Source organism: Hippichthys cyanospilos, chromosome 15 (assembly GCF_059441005.1).
Source record: "Hippichthys cyanospilos isolate Australia breed blue-spotted pipefish chromosome 15, RoL_Hcya_1.0, whole genome shotgun sequence".
NCBI classification, from domain to species: domain Eukaryota; kingdom Metazoa; phylum Chordata; class Actinopteri; order Syngnathiformes; family Syngnathidae; genus Hippichthys; species Hippichthys cyanospilos.
The window spans coordinates 14,732,781-14,758,284 of record NC_142383.1 but is presented as its reverse complement, the minus strand read 5'-3'; the positions used below and the strand labels follow the sequence as shown (position 1 = coordinate 14,758,284).

General features: G+C 37.7%; 1 protein-coding gene across 7 annotated transcripts in view; it reads left to right on the top strand.

Annotated features, from left to right (window-relative positions):
• Positions 1–25,504, top strand: part of LOC148411848 (uncharacterized) — a 233,151-nt gene that overhangs the window by 193,633 nt on the left and 14,014 nt on the right. For 4 of the 7 annotated variants that reach the window (XM_088434194.1, XM_088434192.1, XM_088434190.1 and 1 more), the window contains exons 10-13: positions 4,314–4,477; positions 11,729–11,768; positions 11,866–11,954; positions 24,365–24,457. In XM_088434194.1, the coding sequence (XP_088290320.1) occupies positions 4,314–4,373 (60 nt within the window). In that variant the 3' untranslated portion in view covers positions 4,374–4,477; positions 11,729–11,768; positions 11,866–11,954; positions 24,365–24,457. The remainder of the gene's footprint in view (positions 1–4,313; positions 4,478–11,728; positions 11,769–11,865; positions 11,955–24,364; positions 24,458–25,504) is intronic. The other 3 variants (XM_088434195.1, XM_088434193.1, XM_088434196.1) reach the window with 3 other exon arrangements.

The following is a 25,504-nucleotide window of genomic DNA, read 5'->3' as shown; positions in this document are numbered from 1 at the left end:
ATAGATAGATAGATAGATAGATAGATAGATAGATAGATAGATAGATAGATAGATAGATAGATAGATAGATAGATATTTTAATAGCTATACAGTTAGCTAGCTGTTTTACCTAGCTAGCTAAGTAGCAAGAGGATAGATAGATAGATAGATAGATAGATAGATAGATAGATAGATAGATAGATAGATAGATAGATAGATAGATAGATAGATAGATAGATAGATAGATAGATAGATAGATAGATAGATAGATAGATAGATAGATAGACAGTTAGCTAGCTGTTTTACCTAGCTAGCGAAGTAGCAAGAGGATAGATAGATAGAACTGGTATTGATTGTCTAACAAAACATAAAAATACATCTATGGGAGTGAATGAGTTACACCAATTGGACCAGCTCTCCCAGTTTTATTGTATACTAGTGTACAATGACAATAGAGGCATTCTTCTATTCTATTCCCTAACAAATGGGTCTTTCTAATAAACTGTAACAACTTTACTGTAAGATATGTTTCATAAAATAAAAGATAATAAGACAACCTATTTTTAGTTGTATTAGCATGTCAAGTATGATAATGATCCCATTGCCAAGACACACTGTTCTTGAAATCTATTTTAGCATCATTAGCGGTGACCTTTATGTTCTTGGCTATTGTTTTGAATAGACATTGTTATGCAGCGGGAAATAATCAGGAAAGCTGACATGTCACAAAACTAAATAAATCCTGAAGAAAGGGGGGGGGGGGGGGGGGTGGAAAGTCAGCGGCGTAACATTAAGTGGGCAGGCTAGCATGCGGCCCGAGTGTGTTTTACATTAAAGGTGAGGGGTGGGGGTGATTGATACTGCGCTTGAACCTGGCATGTAGTAACCTTTATGGTGGTATGAGAGAAGGGGGCGGGGGGGCTCAAGTCAAACTGACACAGCCGTTTTTAATTCTCCAGACTTTTCATCTTTGGCTCCCTCGACCCGGGGAGAACGCTCCTTTTCTCACGAGCGTGATTAAAACGTTTGCTGCTTCTTTTCTTTTTCTTTTTTTTTAAACACAGCAGCGCCACGCTAACAAATGTTACACGTGTAGCGGCAGCTCACCTGACACGAGCGAAGGAAAGAAACGTAAGACTGCCCGCCGCGCCGCGCCGAAGCGCTTTTGATGAGCGCCTAGCATGTGTTACGAGAATATCTGCCCTTTTTTATTTGCAAAGTGAGAACGGTGGAATTGGAGTGGGCCGAGCCTGCTGTTCCCAGCCGCCGCGGCTGTAGACAGCTGGGCGCCCGCTACAGTTAAGATCAGAGGCCTTGATAACCTGCCTTCTGATTTATGGAGAGCAAGCAGCCTGTGCAATCACCTAATGAGCTGGAGGACGCCCAGTGTTTACGTGTTTATTAGATAGCCTCAGCCGTTTGCCCTTTAAAAAGTCTACACACCCCTTGTTCAAATACACCCCCCTCATTGGAAGTATTAGGACAGGACGATACTGTCAAAAAATGAAATCTCCATTTTCTTCGATTGAGCCGGACAATCGTTTCAATAAGCACAACAGCGTTTATTTCAAGGTTTGATTTGAATGAAAGAAACACTGTGGAAAATGTTGAGATAAAAATCGGGAATACCGATTTAAAACCAGTTTGAATGTCAACATTAATAGCTTGTCCATCACATGCTCAGAGGGTTCGTCGCCATTTTTAAAAATGGCCTTTTTTAGCAGTAGCATTTTAGCCGAAATATATTGTCTATAATTATTTTAATAACTTATTTGATTGTCGCCATTTTTAAAAATTGCCTTTTTTAGCAGTAGCATTTTAGCAGAAATATATTGTCTATAATTATTTTAATAACTTATTTTTGCATTATATGTAGTATATACTGTATATATATATATATATATATATATATATATATATATATATATATATATATATATATATATATATATATATATATATGTATATTTGTGTGTGTGTGGGGGGGTGTGAGTGTACTGTATATGCTGATATTTACACTGCAAATATTGTATGTATAGTATATATGTACTGTACACACATATATAAGTATATGTATTATGCTGAAGGTATCAAAATTAAGTTTACATTAAAACTAACTATATACTATATGCTAACTAACTAACTATATATATATATATATATATATATATATATATATATATATATATATATATATATATATATATATATATATATATATATATATATACATACACACACACACACACACACAAATGTATTTGTGTATGTATTTGTATATTATATATATGTACACTGATAGTATTTTGTATTTTGCTCTAAAATCCAGTTCCTTTTGACACACAGTATATTCAGTAGCAATATATGCATAATAGTGTTTGAGGTACGGCCTATATTTTTCTCTCGGAGCAAGCGCCATATCGTGACACGTTGTATTTAAACGTCATGATCCCCGGCCAACCTTCCTCGTGGAAATCCCACATCAGAAGAAGCCAAGCAGGAGCACTTAGTCTGACTCTTGAAAAGAAAAGCAACACGCACACACACATCCATGCTATTTTGATGGAAAACATATTTCATTTGGGAAGGTTTTACAAGTTAGATGAAGAATAGGGAGCGCAAAAATGATCTGTTGTCCATTATTGTTTTTTGTATAAAAAAAAAAGGCTTCCCCCCCCTAATGGGGAAGTTACTTAAATTGTGTTTATAGTTGTAACGTTGACGATGCCAAGAAGTTTCCCCGCCTTGTGACTATTGAGGACTCTCCCAAATTTTGACAACAATAACATATTGTATTATGTGTTTCAAGAGCACACAATAGCTTGTGCTGGGGGTCGTAAAATATACACGTCAGACTAATCACTAAGTGTTCTTTGGCGGCTTGTTTATTTATTGTCAACACTGGAGAACTTTTCTTTTTTTTTCTGAAATTAACTTTTTGCATCACTTTCAATCACAAAACAAATAAATCACAGAAATATGTTTTCGCTTCAAGATGTACCGTACCGGTCAAAAGTTTGGAAAATCTTTGTTATTGTGTTATGTTTATATTATGGCTGTCAGCTAAACCATAAACATATTAACTCCTTCACTACCAGCCTATTTTAGATCCTCCTCAAGCCCAACATTGACAAATAAAAAAGAAAATATATAAATTTTTAGCTCGTATTGAATTTCTAGAATAAAATGAATGTGTAAAAAACTTTTGGGAGTAAATGAATTAAAGGATCAGACAGCTATTACATCAGTCTTTGAAAGTTTTCCTTGTTTTGATTTACATTCCAACATAGTGAAAAATATGTTTTTAAAGGTATTACTTGTATGTGAAAAATAATGTAGCCATCAAATGAACTCATTCAATCCCAAAGACGGCATTTTACGTTTTTAAATACACGTTAATTTTGACCCGATATGTGCTGTTGATCTTGATGACTGTGGGAGTCCTTTAGAAGTCTGTTGCCAACCAAAACAGCAGCACAGAAGTCTCTCATTTTGGAGATGTGTTCCAACATAGTCGGAAATGTGTTTTTAAAGGTATTAATTTTACGTGAAAACTAATGTCGTCGTCAAAAAAAGGATCACATTCAATCCCAAAGACGGAATCTTACGTTTTTCAATTATGCGTTAATTTTGACCCAGTTTGGGCTGTTGATCTGGGAGTCCTTTAGAAGTCTGTTGCCAACCAAAACAGCAGCACTGAAGTCTCTCATTTTGGAGATGTGTTCCAACATAGTCGAAAATGTGTTTTTAAAGGTATTAATTTTATGTGAAAACTAATGTCGTCATCAAGCAAATGATCTCATTCAATCCCATAGACGGAATTTTACGTTCTTTAATCATGCGTTAATTTTGACCCAGTATGGGCGGGTGATCTTGATACATCTAACAAAGAGTGCACATATATATATATATATATATATATATATATATATATATATATATATATATATATATATATATATATATATATATATATATATATGGGGGTCCTTTACAAACCAAAACAGCAGCACCCAAGTCTCTCATTTTGTATATACGTCCAAGGTCCATGCGAAGTATAGTCCACACTCATCTCCCAAAGCCGGCCGACCTTAACAAATCCCTGTTTCTAACACAATTACCTCCCGCTCCCTTCCTGCGCATGGCCGAGTGCGAGTGTCGCCCGTCTGCCTGCCATTGTGTGCTAATTTTAGGCCCATTATTCTCCGTAACAAATGTGCCATGGGCAGAGTCACTTTCACGTTAATAGTTTGCACCCCAAAAAGGAAGTCTTCCCCCTAGTCTTGGATCAAAGGTCTGGTCTATTGTATCAAACTTCCTGCTTCTGGTTTTAGGCACGCCGTTGCTTTTCGGCCTCGCTCTCTCGACCTGGAACAAACCACTCAAGGAGTTGATGCCGCCAAAAGATGCCCTCTGACCGGCCAAGAGATTGCGAGAGGTGATTTGTGGCGTGGGGAGAAGATGCCTCACGTGAAATCTCATATGCTCATAAGCCAAGGTACACACACACACAGAGAGAGAGAGAGAGAGAGAGAGAGAGAGAGAGAGAGAGATCCCTCCCTCGTTTTTTGCGGTTATTGTAATCCGAAAACCACTCGCTCAAAGTGAAATCCGTGAACCCCCTCCCAAACCCACATGTGCATGTATGTGAGTACCTAAATTTTTGAAATGTGAGAAGTATTTATACTTTAGATATTAGGACAAAGATTGCTGCAGTACATATAAATATTAAATTATTAAACCTTATCCAGTAACTGTACTGTTATCCCTTCTCGTTTCCACACGGTTAACACAATTAACTTGTCCGTTTTGGCATACAGGGAATCTTTACAGCGCATCTCTCTGCATGAATAAAATCGAATTAGGTGTGCATATCTCCACAAACGATGATTTAATATGTTTTTCCGCAATTTGTGAGCGTTTTGATCTGAAAGTGGAACAAAGTCAGTGGGGTTACGAATCATTTGGATACCGCTTCTACATGATATTTATCATTTACGTTCACTTGAATGAAACTTTCACTACAGTAAATTTTCCACTTCTGTCTATATATCTCTTTTATTTTATACAATTTCATTCTGTCAAATCTAATATAGAGGATAAATATGTACCGTATTTTCCGCACTATTAGGCGCACGGGATTATAAGGTGCATCCTCAATTAATGACATATTTTTAAAACTTTTCCATATATAAGGCGCACCGGATTATAAGGCGCACCCTCAATTAATGACATATTTTCAAACTTTTTTAATCACAATATAGTAATACTCAAAGTAATAACAATAATAACTCAAATAATAACTCTAAACTCGCATAATAACTCAATGTCAATATGAGCAACCTTGTTGAAATGTAAACAAACAAAAGAACCAGGTAAAGCTTACTTTATCACTTCATTCCCCATCTACGAATCCCAATCTCAATATTGATCCATACATAAGGCGCACCTGATTATAAGGCGCACCACCAGCATTTTTTTATAAAATTAAGGCTTTTGGGTGCGCCTTTTAGTGCGGAAAATACGGTACATATACATACGTACTGTATGCATATCTCATAAACCACCCGTCCACTTTTAAACCTCTTATAATCAATGCGTTTCGAGCGGGTATTTGAATACCAAATAATCAATATTACTGTCAGAAATAGATGGCCCCGATTTCACATCGTCCCTCGTCCGTATGGTGTCTCCACTCGCTTTCCGGAAGACAATCTGGTTCCCATTGTTGCGTTGTCGGCTAAGCTTTCCGAATGTGATAAAGTGCCTCGTCACCTTTATTCGCTTTGCAGATGGCGAATGATGGAGGGCCGCGAACGGCGTTTCCGTGACGGCGCTCTGTTCTAAATAAGACCTTTCAAAGTAAAACAGACAAGTCGGGCCTGCTGATTATCTTCTGGTGATCTTAGGCCGGCGCAATGCGGACTCCGTGCCAGACTGCACCTCATTTTTCACGCACGAGCTTTGTGCTTTGGCGTATCACCTCCAGTGAGTTACTGCTTTGGCCCGATGTAACTACGTGTCACAGGAAGCTGTACAGTGTAGCCGACCCCATCACACGGGGATGCCTGACAGGCAATAAATAATCGGGGGGAACGTTTTACTCCCATTATGGCTAAAACAGTGACTGTTACTGAACCGGTACAGACAGGACCCGGTCCAAAAAAGGGTTCAAACCATTTTGCCTGGCTAATTACAACCTTGATCCTGCACTTTTTCAGCCCCCGCGCTCGGGTTTTGAATCCCGCCCCAGAAAAAATGTTGCCCGTAAAACGAAAACAACGTGATAATTGCCAAGCCATGTCAGGTTTGGAACGCGGTCAAAATCAATAGGGATCGTGCTTTGATGTCGGAAAATAATCTCTGCAATGCAGGAAATCCTGGAAGCGAGGCGAAAAAAAATTCTTCTAATCCAGCTTTATAAACATTTGTTTTTTTAAATGAGTTTTTAAGTCTTAATTGCCTTGTTCCTGAGCCTGATGAGAATCACCTGGAGCGGGAAACGTGTATATCGATTTGCAGATATCGTTTTTTATGTTCTCATGTGACCCCATAAGTCTAAACACCATATTATTGTTCTTTAATCGTTTAATTGTTTTTAATCTCAGGAGGTGGCCATTTTGTCACTTTCCGTCGAATGAAAATGACATCACAGTTGCTCGGGGGTCAGGTAACGACCAATCACAGCTAGTTTGCAAATTTCACATGAGGACACGCAGAGAAACGCCATTGTGATGTCATGTGTGTCCAGTGAGCATGCTTACCACGAAGGTGGCTTTCGTTTAGCCTACTACATCAATGCAAAGCAAAGTTTTCAGCACATTTTTTTCTCTATGTACAACAAACAAACAAAAAACAGTTTTCACCCCATCGACTCATTATTGACATGCACTAAATTGATTACAGAATGTAACTCTTATAATGCATTTTTTTTAAATAGCTCACTGTTAATTCCTAATTTTTCCCATCTTAACGTCCAAACCAAAGGTTGAAAAAAATTGAAAGTGACGTAAATTGACGTCAATAGTGCTCCTGATTAGGGTTCTTATTGACGTATTTTCACATCAACGGCATTCAATGTATCCCCTAATTTTTGAAACATTCATCTCTAATTTCAACCCTTTAACCCTTTTCCATGCCAGTGACGGCTATAGACGTGAAAGATCCATTTTTATCGGGCTGCTGTTCCGTGTCACCATGGGGAAAGGTGAAACCTTATGTACTGGGATATTTCTGCTGCATTTTTCTCACGTCGCCAACAAATTTGTCAGAACGAAGCAGCCCGAATGCAAAGTGTGCGTGTACACAAATCACACACACGCACAGCGAACAACACAAAACATCTGCCCGTTGTAATTTTGCGATAAACACATATCAGGATGTGAGAGGAACTCTGGTAACGAAGGACCGCACAGAAGGTGAAAGGCTAGCCGAGGGGGGGGGGGGGGCGATGATGGGCGGCGGGGCCTCGGCGGCCATGTTCCATGTGTCGTGGCGCGACGTCCCCCATGGGAGCCCGCGGTTCGCTCGTGATACTTGAGGTCAAGCGCTCCCCTCGATGATTTGGCAGAAAGCGCGTAGACGGCCACAGTTAACTCGCGCTGGAGGAAATGTGTCTGCGTGACACCGGGAAAGAATGTCTTCCATCAACAATGTGTGTGTATGTGTATATTTAGGGAAAATAACTACGTATGGTCATGTAAACTGTGGCGGCGACGGGAACACAAACATTTCACAATGTTTTATTTTGAGGGGGAAGAGAGAAAAGTGGGCAGAGCTGATAGTGAGCGACAGAAGGGCTTTTCTTGGAAATGCGTGATGGTGAAAAGTAAATCCGCAAAATTTGTGGGAGCCAAAATTGGTGAGGTGGAAAATTTGTTAGGAGTCATAAAAAGCAAATATCTATCGAAACCCCGTTGTTAGGTGTGTTTCGTATAAATCGTTTTGGCGTTGCTGATGATTTTTTGTTTTGTTTTGGTATACTGTATTTTTCGTACTATACGGCGCATCGTATTATTTGGCACTTTCCTGATTATGGAGTCGATTTCCGCGCACCATATTAAAAGGCGTATGCAAACTAAAGTTCACTGATTGGTTAATCATTGCCAATATATGTACGAAATTACGCAACGACTCACAACTCACTTTATGGTTATGATCCAGTAGGATGGGACCGCTTGGTAACATTTTCAAGCTTCGTTTCTGTTGTGCATTTTTTTTTTAGTTTTTTCATCATTGAACACAGAGAAAGAACGTTCCAAAAACCCGAGATCAAAATCTTTTCATTTATTTCTCCCAACAAATTTTGGTTTTCTAAATCTCGTCCAAGAAAAACCTTTGCGGTGTAAAACATCATTTTACTTCACGTGTCGAAAATTTTAATTGAAAATAGCATGAGTATGCAATTCTTGACTTGCCCCCGATATATATATATATATATATATATATATATATATATATATATATATATATATATATATATATATATATATGTAGTGTCAGTTTGTTTTTCACGCTATTTTCCAGTTCGTTTTTCACGCTATTTTCCATATATATATATATATATATATATATATATATATATATATATATATATATATATATATATATATATATATATATATATATATATATATCCAGTACAAGTATGCAATTCTTGACTTGCCCCCAATATATATATATATATATATATATATATATATATATATATATATATATATATATATATATATATATATATATATATATATCCAGTACAAGTATGCAATTCTTGACTTGCCCCCAATATATATATATATATATATATATATATATATATATATATATATATATATATATATATATATATATATATATATATATATATATATATATATATAAAATGTATTTATTAGGCATGTTCAATCCTAGTTTTTAAGGCCGATACCAGTACAAGTATGCAATTCTTGACTTGCCCTAATATATATATATATATATATATATATATATATATATATATATATATATATATATATATATATATATATATATATATATATATATATATATATATATTTGTAATGGTCCTCAGACAGCAAGAATGCCTAACTAAGTGAAAGCCCATTCACTTTAGGCCACTGTGGTCTTCTCCATCCACAGCAGCTTCTACCAGCACCTCACTAGCTTTTGAGGAGCCGCCATAAGTGGATTAAAACAAGCGCAGACATATTGACTTCATCCTCCCCTGCAAAGTTCAGGGGCTCTGTCGGATGCGCAGATGTGGCCAGATGGGACGGACGATATCTCTGAGCATGCGTATGTCAGCGAGTCACGGGCCATCTCATGTAGCTTTGTAGCGGGATTTTCTGACCGGCGGCGGTGGGGGACGGTGTCGTGTGGAACGGCGGGGCATAGGCGGGGGTGGTCATTGCGCCTCCGGGCAGGTGGGGGTGCACCCAGGAGTTAATTGGTAGTTTGGGCCTTGACGCTGAGTGGCGCTGACAAGTCTGTGTGGCCGGAGCCAGCCAGCTCGCGCTGCACGTTCAACTGTGTTGCGGGGCATGCGCGCCGGCGACTGTCACAGCTCGCCAAGCGCCGGCGACAGAGGCGGAGAAAGGGCCGGCTCGGCGGGGGAGGATGAAGATGGAGGAAGGGTTGAGAAAAAAAACAGTCAGTAGAATGGAAAACTCTGATAAACCCGAATGATGTCCAAAAAAAAATAGTACATTTATATGTTTATGCATTTGGTATTAAGTACTGTAAAACTGAATTACAAAAAAACTCACTTAGCCCTCCAGTTATGTTTATTTGAAAGAAACAGCAATAAAGTCTGTGGGTCAGTTTGACCCTGCACGTATTTAGTCACTTAAACATGTCCATGTCATATTGATATGTGACCTGTTTAATTTTATAAAAGTGTCAAAAACTCATTTTTATGTGTCCAAGCCCACTCACATATTAACCTAATTAATACGCATATGTTATGTTTATTTCTCTTAAACATCTCGGGTCACTTTGACCCGAGTAATCATCCAAATGTTTCTGAAGCACATTTTACATGTAATCCTGTTAACTAAAAGTTGTGTGCTTCACTTTTTTTCCTTTATTAATATTCCTGGCTCATTTTGACCCAGGATTTGCTTATCAAGAGTTGCAAACATTTCAAAAATCTTTTACAAAAAATGTAAACGAAAACCGATTTTTATTGATATGTTGATTCTTTATAATCTAAGCAGAAGTTTCATACTTTCACCCACAATATAACAGGAAGTTTAGAACAAATGAACAGCTGTTGCCATCTGCATTATGGTGTGGTGAAACAACATGTTTGAACACAAACAGTGAAGCAACATATGTAGACAGGTAATATTGCAATGCGCAGGAGCATATATTATTTATCTATGCGAAGAATGACATGGTCCTGTACTGTACTGTGTATCTCTATCTATCTATCTATCTATCTATCTATCTATCTATCTATCTATCTATCTATCTATCTATCTATCTATCTATCTATCTATCTATCTATCTATCTATCTATCTATCTATCTATCTATCTATCTATCTATCTATCTATCTTTTCATTTTCTATGTTCTATGCTCCCCCTTCTAGTCTGAACATGGCATTCTGCAGGTTCAAATTTCATTCTTATCTACCTTGTTGTCGAATGGAAATGACATCACAATTGCTCAGTTGATGACCAATCACGCTTCATCTTGTTTCTGTGTTCTCGTTTGTCCGTTGACAAAATATATCACGTAATATTGTGTTGCTTGTATGAGACCGGAACGAATTAATGTCATTTTCATTTATTTCAATGGGCAAAGATGATTTGAAAGCGTTTTCATTCACGGATCGAATTCAAGTCAAATCACAGCAGCGCTTTATGTTAATATGACTTTGTGGAGAACATTTGGTGAGTGTGTAACCAAGGGAAAGGGGCAAGGGGGGGTGTGTATGGCAATGGAAGCCCGACGCTGGGGTGACTCAGAGAGGCCCCCGCTTCTAATTGTGGCCCAAGGAAAGCAACGTAGCTGGGGCACGGGTCAGCCGGGGGCCCCCAGGAAGGTTACGCTGGCCCTCTTAAACCTGTTGTTGCCTGGCGCTCACATAAAAATGACACCTCGTAAATATGGACAGCCCGGGACGGGCGTGTGTAAGGCAGCGCAGGGTCGCCTACTTGAGTGAACCTTGCCCTTTGAACTTGCACTCACCTTGATCCTCCTGCCAAGTGCCTGTTAGCCTGTTAGCTTGCATACTGCGCCGAATGGGTGACAGGCAGCTGCTGGGCTCACTGCTGTTCACTGTTGACTTTGGGCTTATATTACTTGTTTATATGTCTTGAATACTTGGAAAATGTGCATATTTTTCAGAATTTTACCTGCACTGGTGTATAAGCCACAATAGCAAAAATTGAGCAAAAAATAATAATTTTGGCAGAGATAAGGCGCACCAGACTATATATATATATATATTTTTTTTTTATTTTTTATTTAAATCACCTGCTTACAGCAACAGTGTCAACATATAAACCCATAATTCATATATATATATATATATATATATATATATATATATATATATATATATATATATATATATATATATATATATATATATATAGATATATAGATATATATAGATATAGATATATATAGATATAGATATATATATATAGATATAGATATAAATATAGATATATAGATATAGATATATATACCCTAGTTCAATCAGAATAACGGTACGCCTCGGTTGTGTATTTCCCTTCAGAAAAATGGATCCCAAGTCCAGAGTAGGGCATCAGAAGAAGGTATGTTTTCAATGTTTATTCAGTTCAAGAGGAGTCTCATTACTCTCCATCACTTCGCCCTCTTCCCTAGCCCATTTCTCCATCTTTGCTTTCCCAGGAACCAACGTGGGGACAATAGATGCGCATTTAATGCGGGCCAGACCCCGGGTCGCGAGCGTTTGATGTTCCCGTGGAGTGTCACTCTTGGTGAGTGCCGGTCGTCGGCGACGTATGGTCGCGGCGGGCCGTCGGCTCGTGCGATATTCAAATCGGGACCGCGGAAATAAGCTGATGGCAGCTGCCGTATGGCAAGAAATAATGTTTGCAAAGCCAAGGCCCTCATTATCTCCCTGAGGCCTCAAGTGGAAAGACAAAGCGTGGCGGAGAGAGGCGGGGAGCAATGCTTTTAGCCTCCTTTATGCTCACTTGTTGTGTGCTCCTCTTCACTCTCATGCGCCACTTGCATTTCCAATTATTGCGAGCGGCTAGCGCCGTACCCACATGAATAATGACAGCATTAGCAGAGACTCCTGAAGACAATTCTTCTTGTGTGTGTAGCCGGAGCCTTTCAAGTTCCCCCATTGTTGACCTCAGAAGTCCATCGGAGGGCCGACGACACGCAGGAGCTTTGATATGGCGAAAATTAACACACTTTGAAATACAGTGGAGTTCAAACATGTTTTTTTTTACGCGTGTGAAGTGTCAAGGTACTTTCTAAAGCCTCAATGGTCGCTAACAATGCCATTGTAGCTAATTTTATGATTCGGCAGAGTTCGGAATAGATTGAAAACATAATTAGTCGTACTGTATTTAAGGCGCACCTTCGATGAATGGCCTAAAACTGTTTTCATACATAGGGTGCACCGCATTATAAGGCGCATAGAATGGAAGCTACAGCAATGGCTGAGGTTGTGTTTTGCATCCACTAGATGGAGCTGCGCTAAAGGGAATGTCAACAAAGCAATCAGATGTCAGTCAAACTTTTCAATCAGAAATTAAGAATAACGATGATGATGAAGTAGCAATTGCTTCAAAAATAGAGCATTTATAGCATATCAGAATTTCAAATAGGGTGTAAAAAAATTTTCATTGTTAAAAAAACTAAATGCAGAGGTAAAAAGTAGGGGTGAAAAGATTCGAATTGCTTGCTCAAAAACATCTGATTTTTGTTACCTTTTGTCGGAAAACGAACGAGACAATGACCTCATAAAATTGCAAATTTAACGTTTTGGCAGGTTGAGGTATGTTTAGGTCAGTAGTAGGTCGATTATACACACACACACACACGACACGCTAACTTGTTTAAGTATACCTAAACCTGTATCTTTTTTAACATTAACAAAAGCAACATAAATCAATTGTCAAGATTATTTTTTACAACGTTCATACAGGTTACAGCTTAGTCCAAAACAGAAAAAAAAATTACCAAGTGCATCAGAGTGCCTGAAACTGAAAAATAAATGCAGTAGAGTGTGAACTTAACCTCAATTTAACTTCATTTTAGGGATCAACATTTTTGAAAAATCATCTCACATTTTTTTGAGCATTTTGGTGATTTTTTTCCGAACTCCGACGTTCAGCTGCTTCCACTTGGCAGGACGTAGCTGCGCCCCGATATGATATATTTGACAATAAACTAATGGCCTATTAGAACGCGGATGGAGCTCGTCCAAGTTCTCCCGAAGTTAACAATGCTTGGCAGAGATCATATTCCGCGCTTTAATGCGAGGATTAAGCCGTGCGACTCGTATTCAACGGGGACATCTGTCACGGTGATGTATGGGGCAAAAATTGCTACACAAAGACGGGAAATAGTTCACCAACTGGCTTGTGTGTTTGGTCTCGTCATCTAGATGTTCCGTGGGGATGCAGGTGAGTGTGTGTCACCCTTTGAAGTACTGACTCATTTGGATAGTTCCTTCCAAGGTGCTGTTTGACGCTTGACTTTTACAGCTTTGTGAAGCACTTCAGAAGGGACTCGGTAAAGTTAAACGGGTTTATTTTTAAGCTTAAACGAATATATTCAGACCCAGTGGAAAGTGGGTCAAATTTACACTTGGATTTGTGTTGAATTTTTCTTCGAAGTATTGGAATTTTTAGGGATCGATCAAGACGATTTGTGGTATTTTGACATGTGTCAGTATCAGCCATTTTGGATGATCTGATGCTCGATAATAGCTCAGTTTCCTTCGGTATATTTTACTCTAAAATTAATATATTCAGACCCAGTGGAAACTGGGTCAAATTTCCACTTGGATTTGTGTTGAATATTTCTTCCAAGTGTTGAAAATTTTAGGGATAGATCAAGCCGATTTTTGGCATTTTGACGTATCAGTATCGGCCATTTTGGATGATCTGATGCTCGATAATAGCTCAGTTTCCTTGGGTATATTTTACTCTAAAATATATATATTCAGACCCAGTGGAAACTGGGTCAAATTTACACTTGGATTTGTGTTGAATATTAGAAATATACATACATTCTTGTCGGCCATTTTGAAAATCTAGTAGCCAATAGTAACTCAGTTTCATTGGGTATTACTCTAAAATTAATATATTCAGGCAAATCAATGTCATAAATCCTATGAGAACGCGTCTCAAAAATTGTAATCATAAAGGTTTTATATGGTCCAAAATTTGGACAATGATCATCTTTGTACATAAAATCTCGCACGTCCTGCTGCAACCACGTAGAAACATCAGAATCGTTGCGTTTTGAAACTTTACATTTTTAATCATCTGCTGGAAATTTCCGCTCCCTACTGTTGTTTTTTCAACGGCTTCGGTGATGATACCAAACAAATAATCAAAGGAATATCCATAATTTGGAACACAAGAGTTAAATGTTGCAGCTCCATCCAACTAGCGTGTGACGGGCAACAATGAGAGGAAGAGCACAACGCCTGCACAAATGTGTGCAGTAACAAGCATACAATAATAAACACACACACACTGGAGTGAAATCTAAACATAATGCCGCGTGGACGTTTGGCTTTGCGGTGGCAGGTGCTTGTTGAACATGTCAGTCTTTGATCAAGCCGAGTGCTGAGGGCCCGAGTGTGTTTTCCTTGCCAAGATGAGGGAAGGAAGCGCCCGCGTGTCGCTGGCAAACTTGTTGTTGTTTTGCTGGAAATGTGAAGTATAGCGCGGAGGCTAATGAGGGTGTCGGGGTTTTTTTTCCTTCCCTCAAAGAAGATGTTTCGCACGGGTCGCGCACACGCCATTAGAGCACAAAGAGACACCCATCAAAACATTGTCAAACCGTATGGGTATTTTTTTTCGAAGATGCAGGTGCTATGTCAACAGCAGTGTGAACAATTATCAGTCCCAATTGAAATGAATGGAATTGGCATCAACTCATTCAATACCAAAGACGTATTTTTACGTTTTTTGTTTTTTTAAGGTGCGTATCTGAAAATGACTAGTGATCAATGAATTAAGCACTAAAGTCATCTATTATCAGTTATACAATAGTCATTATTACTTTAATACTTTAGTATCTAAAGGTACTTTAGTACTTTAGTATCTAACGTAATTGATTACTTCAGTACTTACTCCCCTAAAGTAGATTTAAAGTGATTGATTACTACAGTACTTACCGTACTACCTCAAGTCATCAATTACTTTATTGCTTGATTGTAGTTATTTGGGTACTTTTACTACCTAAAGTAATCAATTACTTTTGTGCTTACTTAAGTTCCAAAAGTAGATAGATAGATAGATAGATAGATAGATAGATAGATAGATAGATAGATAGATAGATAGATAGATAGATAGATAGATAGATAGATAGATAGATAGATAGATAGCATTTGGGTGAAATTTCAGCTTCCTAGTGTTTTCTTTTAACGTTTTCTTTTAATGGTTTCCGTTTATTGTGAAATGCCTGGGATGTATGTAAAGATCAAAGACTTGGACAAAATATAAATACACTCTAAGTATACGTGAGAATGGATGTCCAGAATTGGAAAAGACGTATAAATCCGTCTTTGGGATTGAATGAATTCAAATGTCACATCTTCCTCAAGTTCCTTCATGTAACCCTTATTTGAGAAGAGAAACTACACACTTAAAATGTCAAAAATGGATGACAGCGAGACAAGGGAATATTTCCACCCATCCAGTGAAACGGAAGTTCACGTGCCGAGGACGAATTAGTGCCATTTTTTTTCCCAATTTTATTCCATTAAAGATGATGCCATCAGTTTCCCTCTGCTGCGATCAATCTCTTTAAGTGTGTCTTCGACTTTCCATTTGGCTGTCACTTCGCATCGCCGTCTTGTCTCCGAAGGAGCCGACGGAAGCGGAGTGGGAGGAGCTTGTGGTTGAGGTGTCACAATGAAGCGGAAGCGCCAGTTGACGCCTTTCATGAGGAGAAAACTATCATTTAGAATTCCTACGCAGTCTTCCACTATAATGAATCACGTAGTAATGACTAGTTTAAGTATTGTGTATGTTTAAGTTGTATCTCTTGTCAGAGAGACTATGCATGACAAGTTTAGCCTGGGTTGTTAGCGGAGGTTACGGGGAATCCACACAAACACACACGAAAGAATGAAGAAGATATTGTAAGTCATATATTTATTAGGGAACCCATCTAGGGAGTGCCATTGACATCAGTTTTCGCGTCATCTTCCAATTAATTTGCCCATAATTTGAAAAGAAAAACGTACTGTTCATGCAATCCTTTAAAAAGCATTAAATTAGTTAAGACTTTTGCAACAGTGTGTCAGCATTGTTATATATATATATATATATATATATATATATATATATATATATATATATATATATATATATATATTTTTTATTTTTTTTTTTTTTTTTTTTGGGGGGGGGGGGGGGGGGGGGGGGGGGTCTGGATGATGTGAGCGGAATGGACAAAAATTAAGGAGATGTTCGGCCCAGAACCGTGTCAGTTTTCCCTGGTTGGGATGGGCTTGCCCGATGGAACCGTGCTGGATCTGAACATGAAGCTCGTGGAAGACCGAAAAAGATGATTTGTGGCTCCAGTAAGGACGACAAGGAAGCAAATGAATTTATCGCGGTCGTTTTTGATTTGACGTGCTTGTTCCCGTGTCTTATTTACAGTTCAAATCGAAGGCAATCCATGACCATGCATTCCACTGGTTTAGCTTGTTTGAACAATATGTCACTTTTTATCTGTCCAGAAACAAACAAAAAAAAAAATTAAATGTGAGCTTCTTTGGAGAAGAATCAGTGATTGAAGATTGAAGATTATGTTTTGACCAAGGGAGGTTGTTACAACCATTCTATAAATAATGATGATTTAAGTTTAGATGACGTCACAGTATATGATGTGTGTAGTGTATATATATATATATATATATATATATATATATATATATATATATATATATATATATATATATATATATATATATATATATATATATATATAAAACCTTACAATAAGTACGATAATGTATGCATAATGTCAGCAATATTTTAAAATACACAGCGAATACAGTGGCAAAAAAATTGCTTTGTTGTAAGAAAAAAAACGAATTTTTTACAAACACGACATAAATCAAATTTCTTTCATTGTTGGTTATTGATAAATTAATGTTGTTTTCTATTTTATGATACTCCACACACATGCACATAACTGGGATTGACTTGTATGTTCACTTTTTTGTTTGGGAAAGTTAATGAAATCTAATTTAAGGTGAAATCGGAGTTATGCTCGTTTTAGCAACGTGTTTGATTCTAAATTATGTTTGACAATATCTGATCTAAATAAAAAGAAGTTCTTGTGTTTCAAAACTTAAAAGCCTGCGTGGCGAAATATTTCGCTTATTTTTACTAAAACAAAGTTCATCTTGTACACTAAGTTGGGAGACATGAAAAAACACCTAGCACGTTATATTTAAACAAAGCATTTTTCCAAAAGCAAAATAAAGACGATAACTACGTTGGAAAATCTGGAGATATTCAACTTGTGTTAACTTTAAATCCATAACCGGGAAATGGTAAATGATTTATTTAAAAAACAAAAACGACGTTTTACAACGAGAAAACGTATCATTTGTCATTTTCACAATTTACTTTACGAAAGTATTCAACGTGCAGCATTTTCATTTCTATTCCACGCCAAATAATCCTGTCAATGTGTCTTGTTGGTCCGGAGCGCCATTTAGTGGTTAAAGTTAAAAAAATAAATAAATAAAAGCTTGCCGTATGACTTGGTTGTATCTCCTCTTTGAAATAATCCACTTATTGAACTGATTTCAACCTGTTTGTTTTCTTTCTTCGACTTTCTTCGGAAACAGCGCAAAAGTGAAAGTAAAAGAAACACATCGTTCTTGTTTTCCCTTTGATTCGACGAAAGTTTGCACACACACGTCACAAAGTCAAATAAACTTGCGTTTCGGTGCATGACGAGAATCCAAAGCGTTTTAGCCCCCCAAATCCGTTTGGGGGCCTTAATAGCCTAATTGGGGCCGACCTAGTCAAATTGATACAATAACATCCCAACCTTCTGTGCGTGTGTGTTTCCATTCTAATGATTTTTTTTTCTTTTTCGTTTTTTTTTCAAGTCGCGGAGAAGCAGAGGAAATATTACATGAAGACTTGATTCGTCTTTGGAGCACTTTTGTGCGTCTCGCTCCTGAAGGGAGTTTGAAAACATGTCACCTCTCATTAGCGATGTCCAAGTCCACTCCTCCTCCTCCTCCTTCTTCTCCTTCTTCTCCTCCTGCTGCTGACTGCATGCCTCCCATCGAATTTATTTGCGCTCAACCAGTCGAAATTTTAGAAACGTGTGTAAAAGTGTTTTTCTTCATTTATAACGCTGAACTCCATATTTTGCGTTTTTTTTAATGTTATTTTTGGGGGGTTTCTTAACGCATAACACTATAGTATTTTTTCCTTTCATTTTCAATTAATAACAGTTATTTAATAAGCCCCTTTGCGCCCCCTAAAATGTACTACTGTACAAACAGTATTTAGTCTCAGCCGAAACAAAACAGAATTAAATTTACACTTTGATTTACCTGAACGTTAAACTTGCGTAAATAATAATGTTCATGTTGGAAGAAAGTATACTTTTGAAAAAAAATGTACTCGACAAAATCTACTGTGTACTTTAAGTGCAATCGTTCAAAAATGTGGTCAAGTATTAAGCAAATCACGTTTTTTTAATCGTCCTAAAAGTAAGACGTGTTCGTGCACACATGCTGTATTATGTTCAGTTTTCTGTCACTTTTGAATAGAGGAAAATAAGCGAATATGTTTTCTATAATAATAGTGTGTTTTAGTCTTTGTACAATTTAATCCAGATTTGAAATACTTTCCCATCAGTATAATTATAGTGTGATTGTGCAAGTAATCTATATTCTTAAGCGTATATCTTAATCGAAAATTGGTAAAAGTGGTCTTTTTATATATATATATATATATATATATATATATATATATATATATATATATATATATATATATATATATATATATATATATATATGCTGTTCCCTCGCTACATCGTGTTTCAGATATTGCTTCACTCTATCGCGGATTTTCATTTATGCTCAAAACTTTAACTTTAATTAAAAAAAAAGAGCAAACCTCTTCTACATGCATTTTAATTCATGACCATATCTGTTTCAAGTTTACTTCCCTATTTTCTTCATATTTTTTTCATCTAAGTTGGATCAGTCGAACAAAATGTTTATTTTTATTTTTCTTACAAAAGAAACAAAGTAAATAGGAATAAAAGAAAACAAACGCTTCATGACAGATTTCGCTTTTTGTTCCGGGCAAGTATCCCCGCGATAAACGGGGGTTATAGTTGATATCATGATAATCAAAATCACTAGTATGCCCATCCCGCTTACTAGCTAGCTTTTTTGCTAGCTTTGGAAGAGGACTACAAATGAGGATGCCCTAAGTTCTCCGCATGTCAGTGACGAGACCGCTGTCGCTCCATTTTCAAGCGAGTCATCAATTTGCATCTCCCAACACCAAAAAAAAAAAAAATGCCTTAACGATGTTTATTTTTGTGTGTGTGTGTTTTTTACTGCTGCGGCGGTGAAGATGCGAGAAGGGTGCGAGCTGCTGGCGGCCGCTGAAATCAGAACGGCTTCTTCTCCATCTCGCTTTGTGTGTGTGTGTGTGTGTGTGGGGGGGGGGGGGGGGGGGGGCGTGTTGACGTGAGGAAACATCTGCTGCGTCCAAATCGAGAGCGATGACTGAAATTATATGCAGACGCGGAGGCCTGCCAGCCCTTGTGGCTAATGTCATCACAAAGGAGAGCCTCCTCCTCTTATTAAAAAGAAATGCGCTCAAAGCCTCGACATGGAACTTCTTAAAGCCGCCTGACCTAACGTCTTGTCACTGACACATGTGGCCAAAAGTATTGGGACACGTCAACTCATCGATGGGAATCGTTTGTTCAGAATGGCGTGCATTCGTGCGAGGTGACGTCACAATCTCCCAAACGTGGAGAGATGGGCTTCGCGTGTCAAGTGACAGTCAGAATTTAGCTGCAAATGGCAATGTCCCAATACGATATCGATATCGGATACCTGTCATGAATATTGGTATGCAGCCAAAATCTCTGAAATTAGCACCCGTATCACTTGAGTAAACTTGATTCTTATTTGGCTTTTCAACGAGTGTTTTTGTATCTCCGATCCTTCGTATAGTAATACAATGTATGAGTATTAATTTTATAAATATTTATAGTATTCGTCATACAAGATTTTTTAGATAAAAGTCAAGTTTTTGTCCAATAAATTCAAGTGTAAAGTGCAATTGTCAAACGACTTTTTGACCTCTTGTCGGATAGCAGTCAATTTCACCCCCAAAATAAAACAAAATAAAAAAAAAAAAAAACGTGTTGGGTCTACAAACAAGTTTAATGTCTTGTTATTGACTTATTGTCTTATTGTTGGATATCAGTCGATTTCACCCCCCCCAAAAAAAATAGTGTTGGGTCTACATACAAAAAACTCCAATATTAGCATTCATATACACAAAAATTGAGAATGTACGTAAACGCCAATCGTACATATTTTTTTTTATTCCAAAGGGTATCTTTTCTTTTTTATTGACTTTATTTGGAATTTATTTCATTATTAATGATTTAAGTGCCGTCCATTCTCATGTTTGAGGTCGATGTACGTCAAAAGTTTGAAATAAATGCGTCATATTTTCTTTGAATATAGTATCATTTGAGCAGCACCTTCTAACAACAGGAATAATATTGATGCTGATATTGGATTGATATCGAATCGTGATATCGGTGCGTTGCAAATGAAAAAGTTATATCTTGGCCTCTAGCTGCAAATTTTACTCTGTGCATGCTTCTTGGGATTCGAGGCTGCCTCAGGGCAGTGTGCACCCCCCCCCTCCCCTCCACCTCACTCCACTTGAGTGAAAATGAACATTTTAAAGGTGGGGGGGGGAGGGGGGCACATTTCACCTGGTGGCTTTTCACCGGGCGACAGCAGCTCAGTAAATTGGAAGCAGAGTGAGTGGGGGGGGGGGGGGGGGGGGGGGGGGGGGGGGCATCACGGGAGCCAGTGAGGCTTTCTTTTTTCTTTTTTAGGTGGGGGGGGGGGGGGGGATTTGGACGTTGCAGTTGTTATTGTAAGCATAATAGCCACATCCCGGGCTGCGTGACGGCGCGTCACTGGCGATGAGCGTCAAGACGCCAGTCACAAAAAGTGTTGGGCGGCTCCGAGCTGTGACACTGACACAGTCCCGTCCCCCCCCCCGACCCCCCCATAATTGCGCATGCTCGTCACAGATCGTTGATCATCTCTTCCTCTGCACTATCAAAATGACGACCTGATTTTTAGCTTTAATTTGGAGGCCTTAACTAAAACACAACTTTTTGGATATTCTTTAGATCGCCCTTTTTTTTAAATTATAATCTGATTATTATTGTTATTAGTAGTAGTGGTAGTTGTATTATGTGGTCCCAGTTGTACTATGATTATAATTGATATGAATATAGTATTACTCTTGTTATTAGGAGCAACACTACGAGTAGCTTTATTTGTTTAACAGTATGACCATTGTTATTAGTTGTAGTAAGGGGAATAGTTTTAGTTATGAATTGAAGTTGTAAATACAGTGATTATTAGTTATTATTAGTCAACAGTTGAAATAGTTACTAAATCTCCTTATATCAATATACTTGTGATAATATTATTATCAGTAATGGTAGTATTTGTAATGGTAGTAATAGCAGGCCAGTTGTAGTAATGGATGCATTTTTTTATTAATGCAATAATAGCAAAATTGTGATTATCATCGATGGTGATAGTATCAGTACAAGTGGAAGATCTATTTTTATTACTGTTTTGTGAGGCGTATTGCAGTTATTATTATTAGTGGTAATATTAATAGCCGTTACAATATTTGCTACAGCCTTTATTCAAAACAAACAAACAAAAAAAATCAACCAATATAGGGCATTTATTTAGGTAGCCATCCGAGCTGAACCTGCATTTTAATCATGTTCAAATTCAAGAGGATTTTTTTCATATGTCGAATCCTTTTAGTTACACTAAAAAATATATTCACAGTGCATTCCAGACTAGACTATTTTCAACGTAATGCAATGGCTGTTTATTAAAACAACAACAACAACAACAGAGTAGTTTGGGATATGGTTCATTAATGTAAATATTGTGTACGTAATGTAATTTGTTGCGGAGTGTATCTAGATTTCCAGCTAATACACTTTTTCAACTTTTCTGGAATCTTATCCCATTCAATATACAGTACTCTGCAATAAAAGTGCGATTTTTATTTTTTTTTTAAAGTGATAAACTAGCGTCTCGGTACCATGTTGGCCAACTGCATCTCTTGATTCACACTGCCTCCCTGTGGACAAATTGGGTATAGCATCAACACGCGTTCCACTTACAGGAGAAAGTGAGTAATTATTGTTTTATTCGATAAAAATGCAACGAAATGGCTGAAAAAATAAATTAATTAACTTAAAGCAACTTTATTTTTAATGCTTTTTGGTGATTTCAGTATCCACCTGTAGTCATGTCCACTTTACCATTATACAATCAATATTATTTTTGGTTTAAATATGTAACTATTAGAGAGCATTGAAAGGTGTGTTTCACATTGTATAAAATGTCTCTTCACCAATTGAAAAAGTGTTTTTTAATGAACAAAATTAGAATTAAAAAAAAAAAAAGACTGCTTCGGTTCCAAACTGTCCTTATTTTCTCGGTTCATTGCAAACAAATTTTAGCCAACACATGCACGTGTTCATAAGCATCGTGATCAAATCGAATTTGACGCTAAGATGATAACATCAAACCGCTTTAATTTGACAATTTTACACTAAACAAAATAAAAACGACAGTTCAAAGCTACCAACAAAGATACTACTACACAATATAAGGAAAATAAAATGCTGTTGTGTCTAATGATTAAATAGAATAATTAGCTCAAACCACCGCCTGTGTTGATGAACAAAAGGCCTCTGGGAGGAAGAAAAAAAAAAACACTGCGGTTGCTAGGCAACCCTCATACAGGAGTGTATAATCGCCCAGTGGCTCTCCATCGGAGAGGGTTGAGTCACAAGTGTGTGTCGTGCTGGGGTGTTGTGTTTGACAGCTGCATCAAACATGTTTCCTCTTGATAATTAGGTCAACTGATGAATGGCACAATGAAAGAATGAGCGTGGAGAGGCCGCGTTTTACATCTCAGAGGCGTTGATAGGCCGGCCCGAGTGAGCGATGGCTCGTATGTCGCTACGCCACCCACAAAAAAAAAAAAAAAAACCTCGAGGGCCGATTGTGAAGCGCCTTGAAACATGTTGCACATGTTTTATTGTCTCGTCCGGGAATAATTGCGGCAGTCTGCGATGAGTTGGATTTAGCGCATTAATGGGATTGCTTTGGACGTCAGGGATGTAAAAGACAAACATAAAGCAGTCTAGTCACTCTACAAACTTATCATTTGGACCATTGCTAATTGCAATCTTTGGCTTGAAAAAAACACTAAGAACATTTGTTTATGTGTTGCAATGTGTTAATCTATAAATAATAATAATAATAATAAATACTTAAGATTATTTTTCAACAGCTTTTTTTCATAGGAAATGAGCCTGAACCCACTTTGAATGCGACCAAAAAAATCCTTGATTCCTCCACCAATTACTAACGGAAAAATGAAGCCTCATAAAACACTTGTGTCTGTGTGTGTGTTTTTTATTACTCCTCTCAATGGGGGTCTTGGTTTAAAACTAAAGGCTTGTGCAATGAAAAGTGATAAAATAATGACTAAAAAGTATCACAGATCGCACCATAATGTGCGCTTTTGTGAAGTCCCGATATGACGTAAAATTCCAATACAATAAAACTGAGAACGCTACAGTACAGACCATGGGCGCAACATACTCTTGTCCAGTAGGTGGCGGTACGCATCTAAACTTTGCTTGCATTCGACCAATAACTGAAAGGGGAAGAAGAAAACTCCACCTACACCGCCATTTTAAACACCTTGATTAAGCGACCTGCGACAAATACTGGTAAAATAAAAATATGTACTGTGATGTTTTTACACTCACGTTCACAAAGTTACGTATTCGGTTGCTAATATAATGTGTTTTTTTTCTATAGAACTATAATTGAAGTAAGTTTGGAGTTGGAAGAGGTTCTCTGTGGACAAGTGTTCAGAGTTGTGTTGGAGACTGATGAGCGTTCCTAAACCAGGTGAAAACAAGTTCAAAATTTCAACCCGTTTGTGACAGTGACAGTGTGTAATATTTAGACCGTTTTTCATTAAAAACGAATATATTAAATGATTGTAAATTTCAAAAACGTTCAAATGAATGTGTCCTTAATGGCCAACAGTGTGTTTTAAATATAATCATAGGTTTAGTTATCGTTAAATTATATTACATGGGGGGTGGCACTTTTCTGGAGGCGGCCATGTTTGTTATAGCTACGGACAATGGTAAATGCAGCCGTAATGGTCTAAATCTTACACACCTTTACCTTTATAAAGAGGTAAAAGATCAAGAAAAATAAAGTAAATCTGTAATAAATATGGATATAAGTGAAAATCCATGTAGTAGATATGAAGTTGCATGTTTTTTTTATGTTTCTGTCTTCCAACACACCTGATTCAAACGATCAGCTCATCAGCAAGCTCAGCGGAAGCCTAATAATGCTCCTTATCGTTTGAATGGTGCGTTGGGGATGGAAATATAAAAAAACACGCAGAATAGCCGCCCTCCAGGACCGAATTCAGATATCCTTGGAGTAGAGGAAGTTACGGTCATAAATAAAAGTCAGCAGGAGAGTAACCCAACCACGCAGTGGAAGAAATGTATTTTTACAACGGCAAAATTAAAATACGCAAATGTCCCCCGTCTCAAGTTTACATGGTAGCACCGCGATGGCGGTTCAACATCTAAGCTATCTTGTAGATGGCATCGAGGATAACGCAAGCTAACGCCTCTCAATGCCTATTGTTCCCAAGGCACTGCCGATGTTTGGAAAGGTCTGATTGAGTCCCGGGCGGGATTTGCATTTGCAAGAAGAGGCCCCTTAAAAAGACAGATTTTGAATGCAGCGCACAATAGCTCCTCCTCGCAGCCATTACCTCCTTCAAAGACGCCATCATGTAAACTTTGCATCGAGGCTTGAGATCTTTTAAAGTGTGTTTACCACAGATGTGTCCAAACTAGGGCCCGGGGGACATTTGCGGCCCTCCGTCCACATTTTTGCAGCCCATATGCTAAAAAAACGCTTTGA